This window comes from Canis lupus, chromosome 9 (assembly GCF_048164855.1).
Source record: "Canis lupus baileyi chromosome 9, mCanLup2.hap1, whole genome shotgun sequence".
Taxonomy (NCBI): domain Eukaryota; kingdom Metazoa; phylum Chordata; class Mammalia; order Carnivora; family Canidae; genus Canis; species Canis lupus.
The window spans coordinates 45,235,399-45,248,722 of record NC_132846.1 but is presented as its reverse complement, the minus strand read 5'-3'; the positions used below and the strand labels follow the sequence as shown (position 1 = coordinate 45,248,722).

The window sequence follows — 13,324 nt, the reverse complement described above, 5'->3', positions numbered from 1 at the left end:
TGCAGGTACAGGTACCACAGAAGTCTAGGTCACCTGTTTTTGCATTTACGGGCACCATCTTCACCGGACTGGCCTGGGTTCAATATTTGCACCTTCCATTTTATAATGGAATGCTGCCTTACAAGTCTTAATTTTATAGTTTTTTGGGTAAGGCACATGTTCTCTATGGTTAATTTAAGTCACATGTCACTTCATTTTTTCTCCTCCTGTGTCCTCAAGAGAACCAATAGTAGTGAGCATTTACTTAACGTAGTGATTTGGGCTCGGTCCATATCCCTGTCCTCTCAGTGCCTACAGGAGAGAAGGGACTGCTTTAGAGTTTCCTGGGGGTACTTCAACTCATCCATGTGCATATTCACAGCTTTTAATTTGTCTTTTTCTCCTATGTATGATATCTAAGGTCATACAAAGAATCAGGTGACTCCACACTTTTTATACTCATTGTTATTGCCCTCGTGACTAGGTGCTAGAACCACTTGATCTCCCAACAGCTTGCCCTCCAGTTTTGACCATGCCACATTCAGTGGTAATTTGAGTTATCATGATGCCACCATCTACCATGAGCTACCATTGTTACATTTGCCCTCATTATGGAAGTTATCCTTGGGTTGTTCATACATGACTGACCTAAACCCAGAGTCCCGTTGTATGAGTTTGTTTCCTGGTGCCACTTCCACTATCAATTCTGTATCAGTCAGAATCTCAATAGAAGCAAAGAACATTGAAATTGTGACAGACAAAAGGTGTGTAAGTGTTGGAAATCCAGGACCAGTAGCAGTGGAGCTGTTACCACCCCTTGGTACAAGTTTTAGGGGAAGAAGAGGTTTTTGGAACTGAGAGGGACAGTCATGTAGATAAGCCTCTTAGGAGCAATTGATGTCGAAAAACACAAACAGCCCTTGTCAATCTTATCAGAAGAACCAGGATAATTGCCCTGTCCGCCTTCCCTTCTCACTCTCCATCTCCATTTCCTGTTGGACTTCTGGTTATCCAGAGGGGAGAGGAGCTCCACTGATGCAGTTCACACAAGCCAGCCTTTCATGATAGAGCAGACAGTAGATGGAGAAGGGGAAAGAATACAACTAGAGAGTCAGGCAGGTGATTTCTGGCACACCATGTAGAGTTGTTGCAATGATTTTATGAGAGAACGAACCTAGCAAAGTACCTGACAGGTAATAAGCAGTCACAGGTGAAAACATAGGAAGTCCTGAGGGGTGATGCTAACTGCTCAAGGACACACAGCCAGTTTATAGCAAAGCCAGGTGGGGACTCTCATACTTGAAGCTGTCGCCACTGTCCCTCCTTGCCCTGATATTCCACATGGCTTTGCTACTGACATTCAGTTGTCACTTCACCCTTAGCTTCTCCTCAAGGAGCTAACTTCCTAGAATACAGCCCCTCATCGCACCTTATTGCAGTGGAATGGGTATCTCGTCATGCTATTTCTACCTTATTTCACCGCCTCAGCAAGTATATCTCATTAACCTCCTCCCTAAACATGTTTTAGATATTGACATTATGTACCACTCAGCACCGCAGTGGACACACTCCTTTCTTCATGGTTAATGGATTTTTCCATTCATAGACGTCATATCCCTCTTTAGATTTCCATATTAAGTGCTATTAAGAATACTAAATTAAGGGTCACAAAAAGTGGATTCTAATTCTGGCTTTTCCACAAGCTGGGTGTCTGATCTGAAGGCTACTTCACTTACTTGGTCTTGCATTTTTCATGCATAGACATTAGAGCAGATGATTTTCTAGGCTCCTCCCAGCACCAAAGTTCACTGATAATACAGAGGAAGAGGGGGAGGAAGATAGGTCCCAGAGAATGAGCCCCAGCTTTGCACAAGGCACTGTGCTCTGCACTTTACTCTCATTAATTCACTGAAACTCCGTGGTTACCCTGTGAGGAGGGATTATTATCCCCATTTTACAGATGAAGGATCTGGGACTCAGAGCAGACAAGTGATTTGCCCAGAGTCACCCAAATACTTCTTAGCAGCATCTGAATGTATCCTGGAATCCATCTGACACTGAAAAGCAAATTCTAAACCAATGATTCTCAAAGTATGGTTCCAGATGAGGAACACCAGCCTCACCTGGGAATTTATTATAAAAGCAAATTCTCAGGCTGTACCCTGACTCCCAACCACTGGGGATGGATCCTGGCAAACTGTGGTTAACAAGCCCTTCAAGTGAATCTGATGCTTTTTCAAAGATGAAGTCCATTGTTCCAAACCATCATGCTCTACTGTTCCCCCTCCCAAGTCTCTCATCATATACATCTCATTACATGCTCAAATACACAGAGAGCAATACGCTCTGTAAACACAGCCTCAGTGTCTTTCTACCTGTGTATCCAATTTTACCATCAAATGTGCTGATTGCATAATTCTTCCCACATAAACATCTCAGGGTATCTCACACACCTTTTAAATGTTTTACTATAACTGCCCTCATTCAAGTTTGCAAGATAGTCTAAGCCTTAGGGTGATGGCTCTAGTCTAGTGGAAGGGGCAGACATGAGAATGATTATTACCCAGGCAGTGATAGGTGCTAGGACGGATGTAGGAAGCAGCAGCATGTAATGAAAAAAGAAGTTGGGGATTTTTTTTCCAGACAGAAGTGATGCTTGGGTAGAGCTTCAAACATTAGCGAGAAGAATAATTATTGTTGTTGTGGAGATATTTTTGTTTCCATCTTAGGTCTTTTTTAAAAAATCAAACAAAAAGAAAATCTTTTCACCACCTCGAAGATTTCAGCTAACTGTCCCCCGCCGTGATAAATTAAGAAGAGACCTTAAAATAGAGACTCCAATTTTAACTATCTTCCCTCCTTAAAGCTCAGGGTGGTAGCGAGGTAAGAGCAGGGTGGTTTGGGAGCATTTAGGAGGAAGCACTGTGAATCAGATGAGGTGAACCAAGTTTTGAAGGATGAGGCATCATCAGCCATAAAGACAGATGACGGCATCCGTTCCAGGCAGTTTAGCAATGCTGCGGGGAGACTGAGAGCAGAGAGTGGTTCATTTGTGCAGATCTAGGTTCAAGTCCTGCTCTCGTTTTACTAGCAGGATGATCTTGACTATGTCACCTAAGGTCTTAAGTCTTCTATTTTTCACTCAGTTACATACTTAATATATTGCTATCTACTTTAGAGTTTAGGGGGTGGGGATAAAATACAATGATTGCAATGATTGTAATACTGCTGTAATTTATGCATCACACTGCATCATAGATTTGTGATTATTTATGTTGTTATTGACGCTGCTGTTGTTCCAGGAGGAGACATGAAACGTGAAGCCGTTGAGTAGCAGGTAGGACAGAGCACCATCACTTATTCGACTTGCAGAGAGCACAGAATATGGAAGCAACAGGGTTAACTGCATGCACACCAGGGCAGCATGGCAATATCCCAGGAATGGGATTGTATATTTGTGCAGCAAAGTGTGCATGGGAAGAGTGGCTGAAGATCAGGACCAGACCAAGAAGTTTAGTTTCTTGGGCTAAACTGAGGCAATTAGATTTATCCCAGAAGCTTAATATTAATCTACTGCTGTAACAAAATACCACAAGCAGGTGGCTTAAACAACAGAAATTTCTTTTCTCCCAGTTCTATAAGCTAGACATTCACAGTCAAGGTGCCATCAGGCTTGGCTTCTGGTTTGGCCTCTCCTCTTGGCTGCTAAATGGCCAGTTTCTCACTGTATCTAAGTGGCCTTTTCTCTCTGCACAGAGACATTCTCTGGTGTCTCCTCCTCTTCTTATAAGGACACCAGTCCTTTCTGATCTCATTTACCCTTAATGATCTCCTTTAAGGGACCATCTCCAAATACCGTCACAGTGGAAGTTAGGGCTTGAAAACACAATTCAGTGTCTGCCCCCCACCTACCCCCCAAGTCCCGAGGGACTCCAGGAGAGTACTGTGATCCCATTTGCCTTTCACTTAGCTCAGTCCTAGCCGTCCGCATCGTGGGCAGTTGAGGTGGGGAGTGGGTAGAGACCAGAGGCCATTCACAGCTCTGGACTCCTGCAAGAAGCAGATGGGATGGTGGTGGTATGGGCAGAGGGGAGGGCACAGAGAATTGGAGGGGGGCACCTACAGGACGTGGTGACTGACAGGAGAGACAGGGAAGGAAGGATGGTGAGGAGAGGAGGCAGGGAGGGCTCTGGGGTTCCAAGCTTGGGGAAGGCCTGGCAAGGACCTATAAGAGGCAGGTAGGGATGATGCGCCCAGTTTTAGGCATATCAGAGTTTTCAGGTCTGTGGGGCACCCAGGGGGAAGCGTCCAGGAGCCTGGACTCTACAGACCGGGCTGGGGTCTGAGATGGGGATAATCCCAGTAGCAGATTTCAGGTGCAGTCCCCATTCTCCTGAGCATCTGTTCTGGATGGGAAATAGCCCACACGCTGCCCTGCAAACCTAGTCACAAATGTGAAAACCTCAAACCCCAACAGCCTAGCAGAGACATCAGCCTATTTCTAGTTTGTTTTTCCAGTTTGAGGTGTCTCCTTCCTCCCACCCTTCTTCCCCCAGCCCCACCACGCCTCCCACCCACCCCATGCTTCTCCCAGGGGGTCAGCCCATCAGCCACACCACTAATTCCTTCCTGACTTTCTTCTCCCTCCCCCTGCACACTCTTTCTTGGTCTGCATCTTATCCTCCCCTCTCCTCACCCCCAAGCATGCACATCTCAGCTCTTCATTTTCTTCTGCCTTTCCTACTGATCGGCCCCATCATGTGGCTCCTCTCCAAGGGGGCCTTCTCACACCTGCCCTACTTGCTGACACCATGTTTGGTACAACTCCCTGTTGGGCACTGGCATTCAGGCTGTGTGGACCCCTCCCTCTCCACGTGTGCCTCCCTCTTCCCTGAAACACAGGAGCCGTGGATGCAAGACCAGCTTACCTGCTTGCAGTAGAGCACAGAGTCTGGCCAGAAAGGATCCAGGTCTGTGAAGCGAAGGGAACTGCCCAAAGCCAAAGGTGGTGGCTTGGTAGCTAAACAAGATAAGCTGATCTTCTGACTCTCAGTCCAGGACTTGTCCTGAGACACCTGGGAATTGATACCACAGGTGTGTAAGGCCACACAGACCCCTACTCTTTCACCTGAGCTGGGCTCTTGCTGCTGCCCAGGGCCACTCCTCACCGTCTCCTGCCGATGCCCCACCAGCCTCCCTGAAGATGATGCTGCAAAGCTTCCCTGCCCTCCTGCATCGAGCCTAGGGTCCTGCTCTGCTCTCTGGCTGTGAACCATCCTTGTCCCCACCAGGTCCCTTCCATGCCCAGTCAAGTGTTTTGAAGGGCCTGTGTTCAGGGAGGTCAGTTCGAACATCCTGGAATCAGCTCACCTCAGCCCAGGGTAGTTCTGGATCTCAAGAAAACAGAGTTTCTGTCTTTAAGAGGGAGGAGGTAGGCATGTGGGAAAGAATTGCTAAGCACTGAGCAGTGGGAAGATGGGAAAAATGAAAGGACTGGGGCTTCCACTTGTAGTTACAGGTCACATATCTAAAAGGACTCTCCTTGAGGAGATCCAATTGCTTCCATTGTGCCCGTGTTGCAGGGGGTTACTTGTGGGAATTTAGACCATGTTTTTATACAGCACAGAGGGCTATGTGAAGAATGAAGATGGGTGGGTCCCAGGGGTCCTGCCTGGCCCTGGGGTAGATGCCCCAAGGACAGACCTATCTGGGCCAGCAGGCCCATTAGAATTCTCAGATGGTAGGAACCCCTGGGGGTCCCTGGTCCTGGGACTGGAGCTACTAGGGGATTCCCTCTGGGATCAACTTCCCTTACATCTATCATTAAACCCACCGTAACAGTACTTGGAGGGGGGATATTTCTATTTCCCAAAAATTAGTGATAAAGGCCCAAAACTAAGAAAAAATATGCTAAGTGGGGCACCTGGGCAGCTCAATGGTTGAATGTCTGCCTTTGGCTCAGGTCATGATCCCCATATTTGGGGATCGAGTCCCACATCGGGGTCCCCACGGGGAGCCTGCTTCTCCCTCTGCCTATGTCTCTGCCTCTCTGTGAGATTATTTATAATAAATAAATAAAATCTTTTTTAAAATGCTAAGTATCCTGTATCCCAAAGAGCAACAGTTGGAGCCTGACACCCTCCCTGAGGAGAGCACAATACTTGAAGCAACTCTGCAACTAGCCACCCTTCCCCATCCCAATCCATAAAAGAAGGCTGCAGGAAGAGAGAGGAGAGTGAGAACCAGGAATCATTGTACTGCTTCCTCTCCTTGTCCTTGAAGCTGAAGAAGCAGGGAGACTCAGGGAGAATCACTCCTGGAGATTTAGGCCGGCTGCAGGCCTGATACCTCATTTTGCAATTGGACAATGCAGCAGCCTTGCTGACCAGCCTCCTCAACCTACTGCAGCAAGGCAGGGGAGAGGCAGAGACAAGACAGGAGGCACCAAGGGTCAGTCTGCTCCGGCGCAATGATGTGTGTTTCCCATGGATGAAGGGACACCCCAGAAGCGAGCCAGGCATGAGTCATATCACAGATACAAAACCACAGGCAGGCGCCTTAGAACAAAGTAGACATGGGGTACCCTGGTGTGGGGAAGTGTGAAAGAGGTCAAGCTAGAGCTGAATTTCCCACAGAAAGTCCCTGTGCAGTGGGGATGCTCACTCTAGGACCCGACTCGGGCCCCCCACAAGAGCCAGTACTGGGGCACCTACTACACAGTGGGCAATGTGAGAGGCTGCCACCAAGAACAGAGGAACACAGCTGTGGTCTGCTAAGAAGCCCGCATGGTTTTCCTCTCCCTCCTCCACTACCCCATCATTCGGAAGAGCTGAGTCATGACAAGGCAGAGGAGGAGTTGTCTCAGAGCCTGACCGAACCCCCTCCTCTCCTGCCAGCAGTCAGGGTGCCCGCTCAAGATGGTGCCAGGACAGGGGGGAAGAAGGATCTAAATCAAGCTGGAGAAGGAGGTTTTGTAATAGGCGGAACTGAGCTTACAATTAAGGGAAGTCGCTGGGAAGCTGTCATAAGGGATCTCAAGGTACATGGAAGGAAGGTGCAGTAGAGCACAGCAGAAAATAGTGACCACAAAGGACACATTCCACGTTTGTCCCCAGGGCCCTGAGATTCCTCACCTGGGGCTCTCTACCCTCTCTGAGTCAAGCACTGGGGAGCCTCCGTCACCAGAGATGTAGCTTCCAGGGGTGGGGTGCGTGATGGGGCGCTGAGACTCACAGGAGGGAGGGCACAGTCACACTGTACCATAAATGTGGTCTATCAGGAGCAAGGGGCACAAAATGCGCCCCGTAAACTGTGAAAAGCAAGTCCTTTTGTTCTTGCACAACGTACAGATTGCCAATTTGTAATCAGTGTAGAAAAGAAAACACAAAGATAATCTACGTTGTGATAGTCGCCAGAGTTGTTCACTAAATATTTCTAATTCTACTCTGGGCATTTACCAGCTAGCTGCCTTTGAGTTAGGTGGGAACCGTGTGATTTGCTTTAGTCAATGAAATGTGGGCCATGCGACATGTCACTTCCAGATGGAAGTTTTAGGAACCGGAGTGCAATTTACCATGTGTCCCTCACCTCCCCGCCCCCCCCCCTTTTTTTAAATGATTTTATTTATTTATCCATGAGAGACACACAGAGAGAGGCAGAGACACAGGCAGAGGGAGAAGCAGGCTCCATGCAGAGAGCGGATGTGGGGCTCGATCCTAGGTCTCCAGGGTCACGCCCTGGGGGCAGACTCAACCGCTGAGCCACCCAGGCGTCCCTCACCTCCCCTTTCTTGCCTCCAGTTGTGGGTCCTGCGTGAGGACAACAAAGACGAGCGCCCCCTGCTGGCCGACGACGGCGAAGTCGCAGGAATGAGACCGCCTTTGTGGTCCAAGCGGTTGAGGGGCGCCGAGCCCCTTACTGCAGCCGCTCCGGGTCTCTCCGGATGCTTGGGAGGAGTACGCTAGCCCTGGGCCCATCACCCAGTGAAGAGGCCGCATCCTGAATGGTCAGGGTTGTCCTGGTCGGCTGTGCCCCAAACAGGATCGTGGACCATTAGCGACAGTCAGAGCTGGGCTGGGAAGACCCCGGGCAAAGGAACCCTGACAGGGCGCCCCTTGCCTGAGGCCGCACTGGTGACTGTTGGCCGGGGGTGACCTGGAAGAGTAGAAGGAACTGGCCAGAGCACTCACCGAGATTTGCTAAGAAATAACAAGAGAAACCCGTGTCACGCACTTAGCAACCCGTTCGGGGGGCAGGCATGTAACCAAGGTCATGACCTTTCTCCACATCAATTCATGGAAGTCACGCAAAAGGGAGTAGTGATTCCAGGCTATAGGGATGAGGGCTCGATTTGGTGGCACTGCATGAAAAAGGCAAAAGTGTCCCTTGTCCCCACCTGCACAATGGAACAGAAGCCAAGTGCCACAGAGCAGAAGATGGGGGTGTTGAGAAGGTCTGAGACCACACTCGTGCCCTCGTGGGCCATTCAGAAACTTGGGAGTAAATGGCCAGGGGACCAGCCTGGCTCTGTCTGGGTTTTCTCCTACAGGGCGTGGTGCGGCCAGCTTCCCATCCCCCACCCCGGGGTCCTCTAGAGAACCAGGGGTGCTTAGCAGCCTGCGGGCCTCTCCTCTGATGGCAGCACAAGCCCAGCGCTACCCCTCTCTCCTCACCCCTGCTGAAAATGCCCTCGCTCCTTCCCTCCCCCCGGAGGCTAGGCACGGCTCGGGAGGCTCCTGGTGAAGGAAAAAACAGGCTGGATCTGATCTGTCTTTTCCTTGACTGCTACCGGGAACGGTCCTCCTGGCCTTGGACAAGGCAGAGGCAGGCTGAACGGGGCTGCAGGCTGGCCCTGCACTCAAGTGTGAGCTCACACCTGGCCTCTCGCATGCCAGGCTGGGTCTCTCTACTGGAGGCCGGCTCTGCCTCATGGCTCCCGATGACACCCCACATGGGCCAGTGCCTCCCTTATGTCTCTCCTCCCAGTCCCTGAAGCCTGGGATAGGCCTCTGCAAACCAGTGGGCTTTTAATGAAACTCTAAACTGCTCTGAGAAAAATGTACTCAGAGCTGAATGCAACCACCTGGGGGCTGAGCCGGCCAGGAGGGAAGAGGCTGTTGTTCTGGCCCCTGGAGAAAGGCAGTCGGGAGAGGACAGAAAAGCTGGGGGTGGGGGGGTGGGGAGAGCCACCAGCAAGTCACTGAATTCCCAAGTCTGAATCCTGTGAAACGGTGAGAGAGACATGTCTCATTGGACTGTGGTCATAAATACCACAAGGCCTGTAGCTACAGTGAGCATGGAGCCTGGAGACAAGGTGTCCGCACTAAACCTGCGTGACAGACATTCAGGGGCTACACACTTGCCAGAAACACTTAGCTAGAGAAAGGGTTAGGGGAGAATTTTCCAGAGAAATTATGTTCTGTTCACCGGCAAAGGACAGAGGGGCAGAGTGTGGCAAAGGAAATCTGGACGAGATTGTCAGAGGGTGGTGAGGAAGCCACCTCCAGGGTCGTTTGTGCCTGAGGACAGGGGGGAAAGGGAGAGATGCTAGGAACACCAGGGAACATCTAGAGCCTCACATCAGCTGCTGCCAATGCCCCCGAAGCCCCCCAGCAATATGAGCCAGGCCGGGAGCCTCAACCTGACCCCCACGGATAGCATGAACCCCTTTGGGGGTCTGCACTCTGTCTAAGCTGCTTCCTACCTGGGGTCTTGAGATGGGGACTATGGCGGATGTGCCCAGCCCCACCAGCCTGAAGCCATGGAGTGGGCTTCCCCCCCAGTCCTGCCTGCAACATTGCCACCTTCCAGTGATGCTCTGGGGGGTGGGGTGGGGTGGGGCAGCTGTCTGGGGAGGCAAGAGGGAGAACTGCAGAGATGCACAAACATGTTAGGTGAGGGCCAAAGGGGTCAATGTCCTCACAGCAAAGTGCTGTGACACCTCGTGGCCACCTCCAGGTTCCCTTCTAGTCTGACAACTCGCACTTCCTAGAATCCGAGTGGCGGGCACCTGGACCAGGGAAAATAAACTTTTCAGAAAAAGAAACCTTTCCATCGGAGGGAGCCACCCAAAGAAAGAGGCAACAGCTACCAAGGTTCACCCATTTTTATTTTTTATAAAACAAGCTACAAAGATCTCCCTCCCTCCTCACAAAGGAAAGCCACACAGCACAGCCTAGACGTGTGTGAGAGCGAAGACGCCAGGGTTGGGGAAGGAGGGGGCTTCTGAATTTCCACAGGGAGCCACCCTCTCTGTGTTTTCATGCTTCCTCCGGGCCAGGGAAAGGGGCCCAGGCCTCCTGGAGGTCCATCTAGCTCTAGCACGCTGCCGTGCCAGCAGGTCCCGGCCAACAAAGGGAGGGGGGCTCCCTTTCCTCCTTACCATGTTGGCCTGGGGCCTCCAGTCACCCCTGAGACAACCTCTAGGACTTGTTCCACAATAGCAAGAACCTTCTCTGGCCTGAGGCCCCACCGGAGCGTGTCCTGAAAAGGCCTCTAGTGGGCCACTGCTTATGGCGCCAATGCCTTCCAGACCCAAAATGGGGGACAGTCTGCTGAGGTGGGCGCACTTAGGGGAATGCTGGGTGGGACACCCGATGAGGCCAGATTTCCAAGAGCAATCCCATAGGGGCACCAGCCCCGGACTACCTGCCCTCCTTCAATGCTGCCACAGCGGCTCAAGGGAAGAGACACTGTCCCTCGTTGCTCTCTGCGTGAGGGCTGTCTGAAGGGGCACAGCCACCACCCAGGCAGAGGAAGCCGGGGCAGCCTACAGGGGAATCCCAATAACATGTCTGTGGAAGGCTAGGCCTGGATTTCCTCCCAGCTGGGCTATTGGCCCTACACTTCCGGGGTCGGGGCAAGGGGGCCGGTGGCAGAAGTAGGAGGCCCAGGATCGGTTTTGGTCTGGAATTGGCCTTGAGCCTGGAAGCCCTTAGGGGTATTTGAGGGAATAGAAGGAACCTCGATATTAGGTTAAAAACCAATGAAACCATTGAGTTACCAATGAGATGACCAGCCCAACTCCTCCCTCAGGCTTGTGATAACCTCGAGGACAGGACGGCAAGGGGGGTACAGAGTGGAGAAGACCCCGTCTGACCCGGTGTAGAGAGGGCCAGCCTCAGGAAGCCTCACCTGTGCGTCCGCGGGGAGCTGGCCCTGCTCTCAACAGAGGGGCCTTTGTCCTCGTCCCTCCACTGCTTAAACGTCCAACATCTACATAGAAGGCCCCACTGCATGTCTTTCTCTCCTTTGCCTCCCTTCTCGTGCTTTACAGAGTAGATGCTAAACATGGGTGAAAAGGTTTCAAACGATGTAATGCAAATCCTCCGAGGACCAGTGGGGTTACGAGGATGCTGGCGTCCCCATGGACGGATTGTGGGCCGCCTGAGGGTCTGGAGAGCAGGAACACATGGGCACGGGAGAATTGGTGCCGGTGCTGGCTACCACCCTCCCTCTGGGGGCAGCTCCCATCTGTCCCCCAACCCAACCTCCTTCGAGAAGGCCAACTGCCCAGTGATTTGCCAGCTCTGACAGCTAAAGCAAGGGGCAGTACCCCCCTCCCACCAGAAAAGAACCGATGGAGTCGACAATATAATCTGCGGGCTCCAGTCTTTACGCACACACACAGGGTCAGTCTCCAAATGGAATCCAGGTGGGCTATGGGCACAGTCTGGGTTCTAGAAAGCTGGGCTATGTGTCCAGAGCCCCCGCCACAAGAGCAGGGAGAGGGAGGGGAATAAACAAACAGCAATGCCAACGCCTGTACAAAAGAACTATACAATTTACATATATATTTATGTACAGTATATAAATCTCTTTCTTCTCAGTCCCCGAAACAAACACCCTCCCCCCAAACCCGCCCCCCAAAAACCCCTCAAAGTTGTCAGTAGCAGATCCAAAAACTTACAATAAGAGAGAGAATAAACAGTCTTTTTCCCTTTCCTTTTCCCACTGTGGTATTAGATACTGGTGTTTAAAAATGCAACCAGAAAGAAAACACGCAAATGAGAGTTATCAAAAGTGCAAACACGGTGGGCACCACTCATGTTACATGGGATGTGGCCGGGCCTGGGGAGCTGGTGAAGGTTGGGCATCGGGCAGTCCGTCCTGCCTCCCTGGTCTCTCCACCTGCCCTGTGGTTTTCCACTCCTTAGACGAGGCGTCCTACTGAAGGGGAAGCAGAAGCAAGAAGTTAGAGGTGGGTTCGTGAGAAACCCAACTATACACACCAGTTTCATCAGAAGGTCAGCCTGTTAGATATGGGCTGGGTGGGATGCAAGGACCCTCAACGTGCAGATAAGCCCGAGTTTTACTGGCCCATCCTTGGCCACGGGGCATACCACAATGGCCCCTGAAACAAGTTTGGCATTCCAGAGACTAAGGCTTTGGCGAGGAAGCACAGCTGGGGGTGTGCAGTCTGTATAAACCATGTACCCCCAGATGCTAGCCTTTCAGCCTGGGAGGGCCAGGGGTGACTTTATACGTGGAGATGGCAGGACCCTTGTAGCACGAACTGATCTTTCTCTTGTGTCCTCAGCAAACAAACATGGAAAATGGGAGCCTGAGTAACTTGGCCAATGCCTCCACTCTTGCTGTACTACCAGGACTGCATCTAGGGGGCCCACGGAGGAGACCCCGGAAAGAAAGCAACTTACTGAATGGGTTTGGGCCTGCCTGTTTGTCCTGGGGGAAGCTGCCAAGACTACCACCTGCAACAAACAGGAACATATGATACTCAAGTGGCCTTGCCCCGGAGAACTGGTGGAGCTTCCTCTGTACCTGGCTGCCTGTCTCCTCCAACCTCTGGAATGAATGGACTCAGGAAGAGCCAAGGGTTGTGTGTACTCCCTGTTCTGTGGCTGTTGGTGGCCCTGTTCTGCCTGGGTGAAGCCACCACTGGCCAGCACCTTTAAACATAGGCTAGGCCTTCAGTAGGAGGCCTCTCTGAAATCCCCTCAGTTATTAGCTACAAAGGGCGTTGGTGCTGATGGACGTCTGCATAACCTTCTTGGGTCCTGGCTTTCCAAGTCAAAGAACATTAGGGGTGGAGGTAATCTTAGCGACCGTCTGGTCCAGCCCCTTCATCTAACAAATCTGCAAACTGAGGCTTGGAGCAATTGAGTGAGTTAACTAAGGTCCAAGTCTCACCCTGCTAATACCCGCTCTGCCCCATAGGGTGTTGACAGGTCCCGGAGACATAGGGTGTTGACAGGTCTTCTGCAGGGCCCAGGGCTCCTGGCGGAGGAGAGGTGGGTACATGAAGGGCTGGGCCACTCTGTGTGATCGCGGGAGGCCACGTGACTCTGTGCGTGGACCTTACCCCCGCTGGGTCAGTCTACAGAAT

At 51.5% G+C, this 13,324-nt stretch overlaps 1 protein-coding gene across 5 annotated transcripts in view; it reads right to left on the bottom strand.

Annotated features, from left to right (window-relative positions):
• Positions 1 to 10,066: 10,066 nt before the first annotated feature.
• The window catches only part of SMOC1 (SPARC related modular calcium binding 1), a 154,282-nt gene continuing 151,024 nt past the window's right edge, over positions 10,067 to 13,324 (bottom strand). For 2 of the 5 annotated variants that reach the window (XM_072839087.1, XM_072839088.1), the window contains exons 12-13: positions 12,636 to 12,689; positions 10,067 to 12,147 (exon numbers count right to left, since the gene is read on the bottom strand). In XM_072839087.1, the coding sequence (XP_072695188.1) occupies positions 12,131 to 12,147; positions 12,636 to 12,689 (71 nt within the window). In that variant the 3' untranslated portion in view covers positions 10,067 to 12,130. The remainder of the gene's footprint in view (positions 12,148 to 12,635; positions 12,690 to 13,324) is intronic. The other 3 variants (XM_072839089.1, XM_072839091.1, XM_072839090.1) reach the window with 2 other exon arrangements.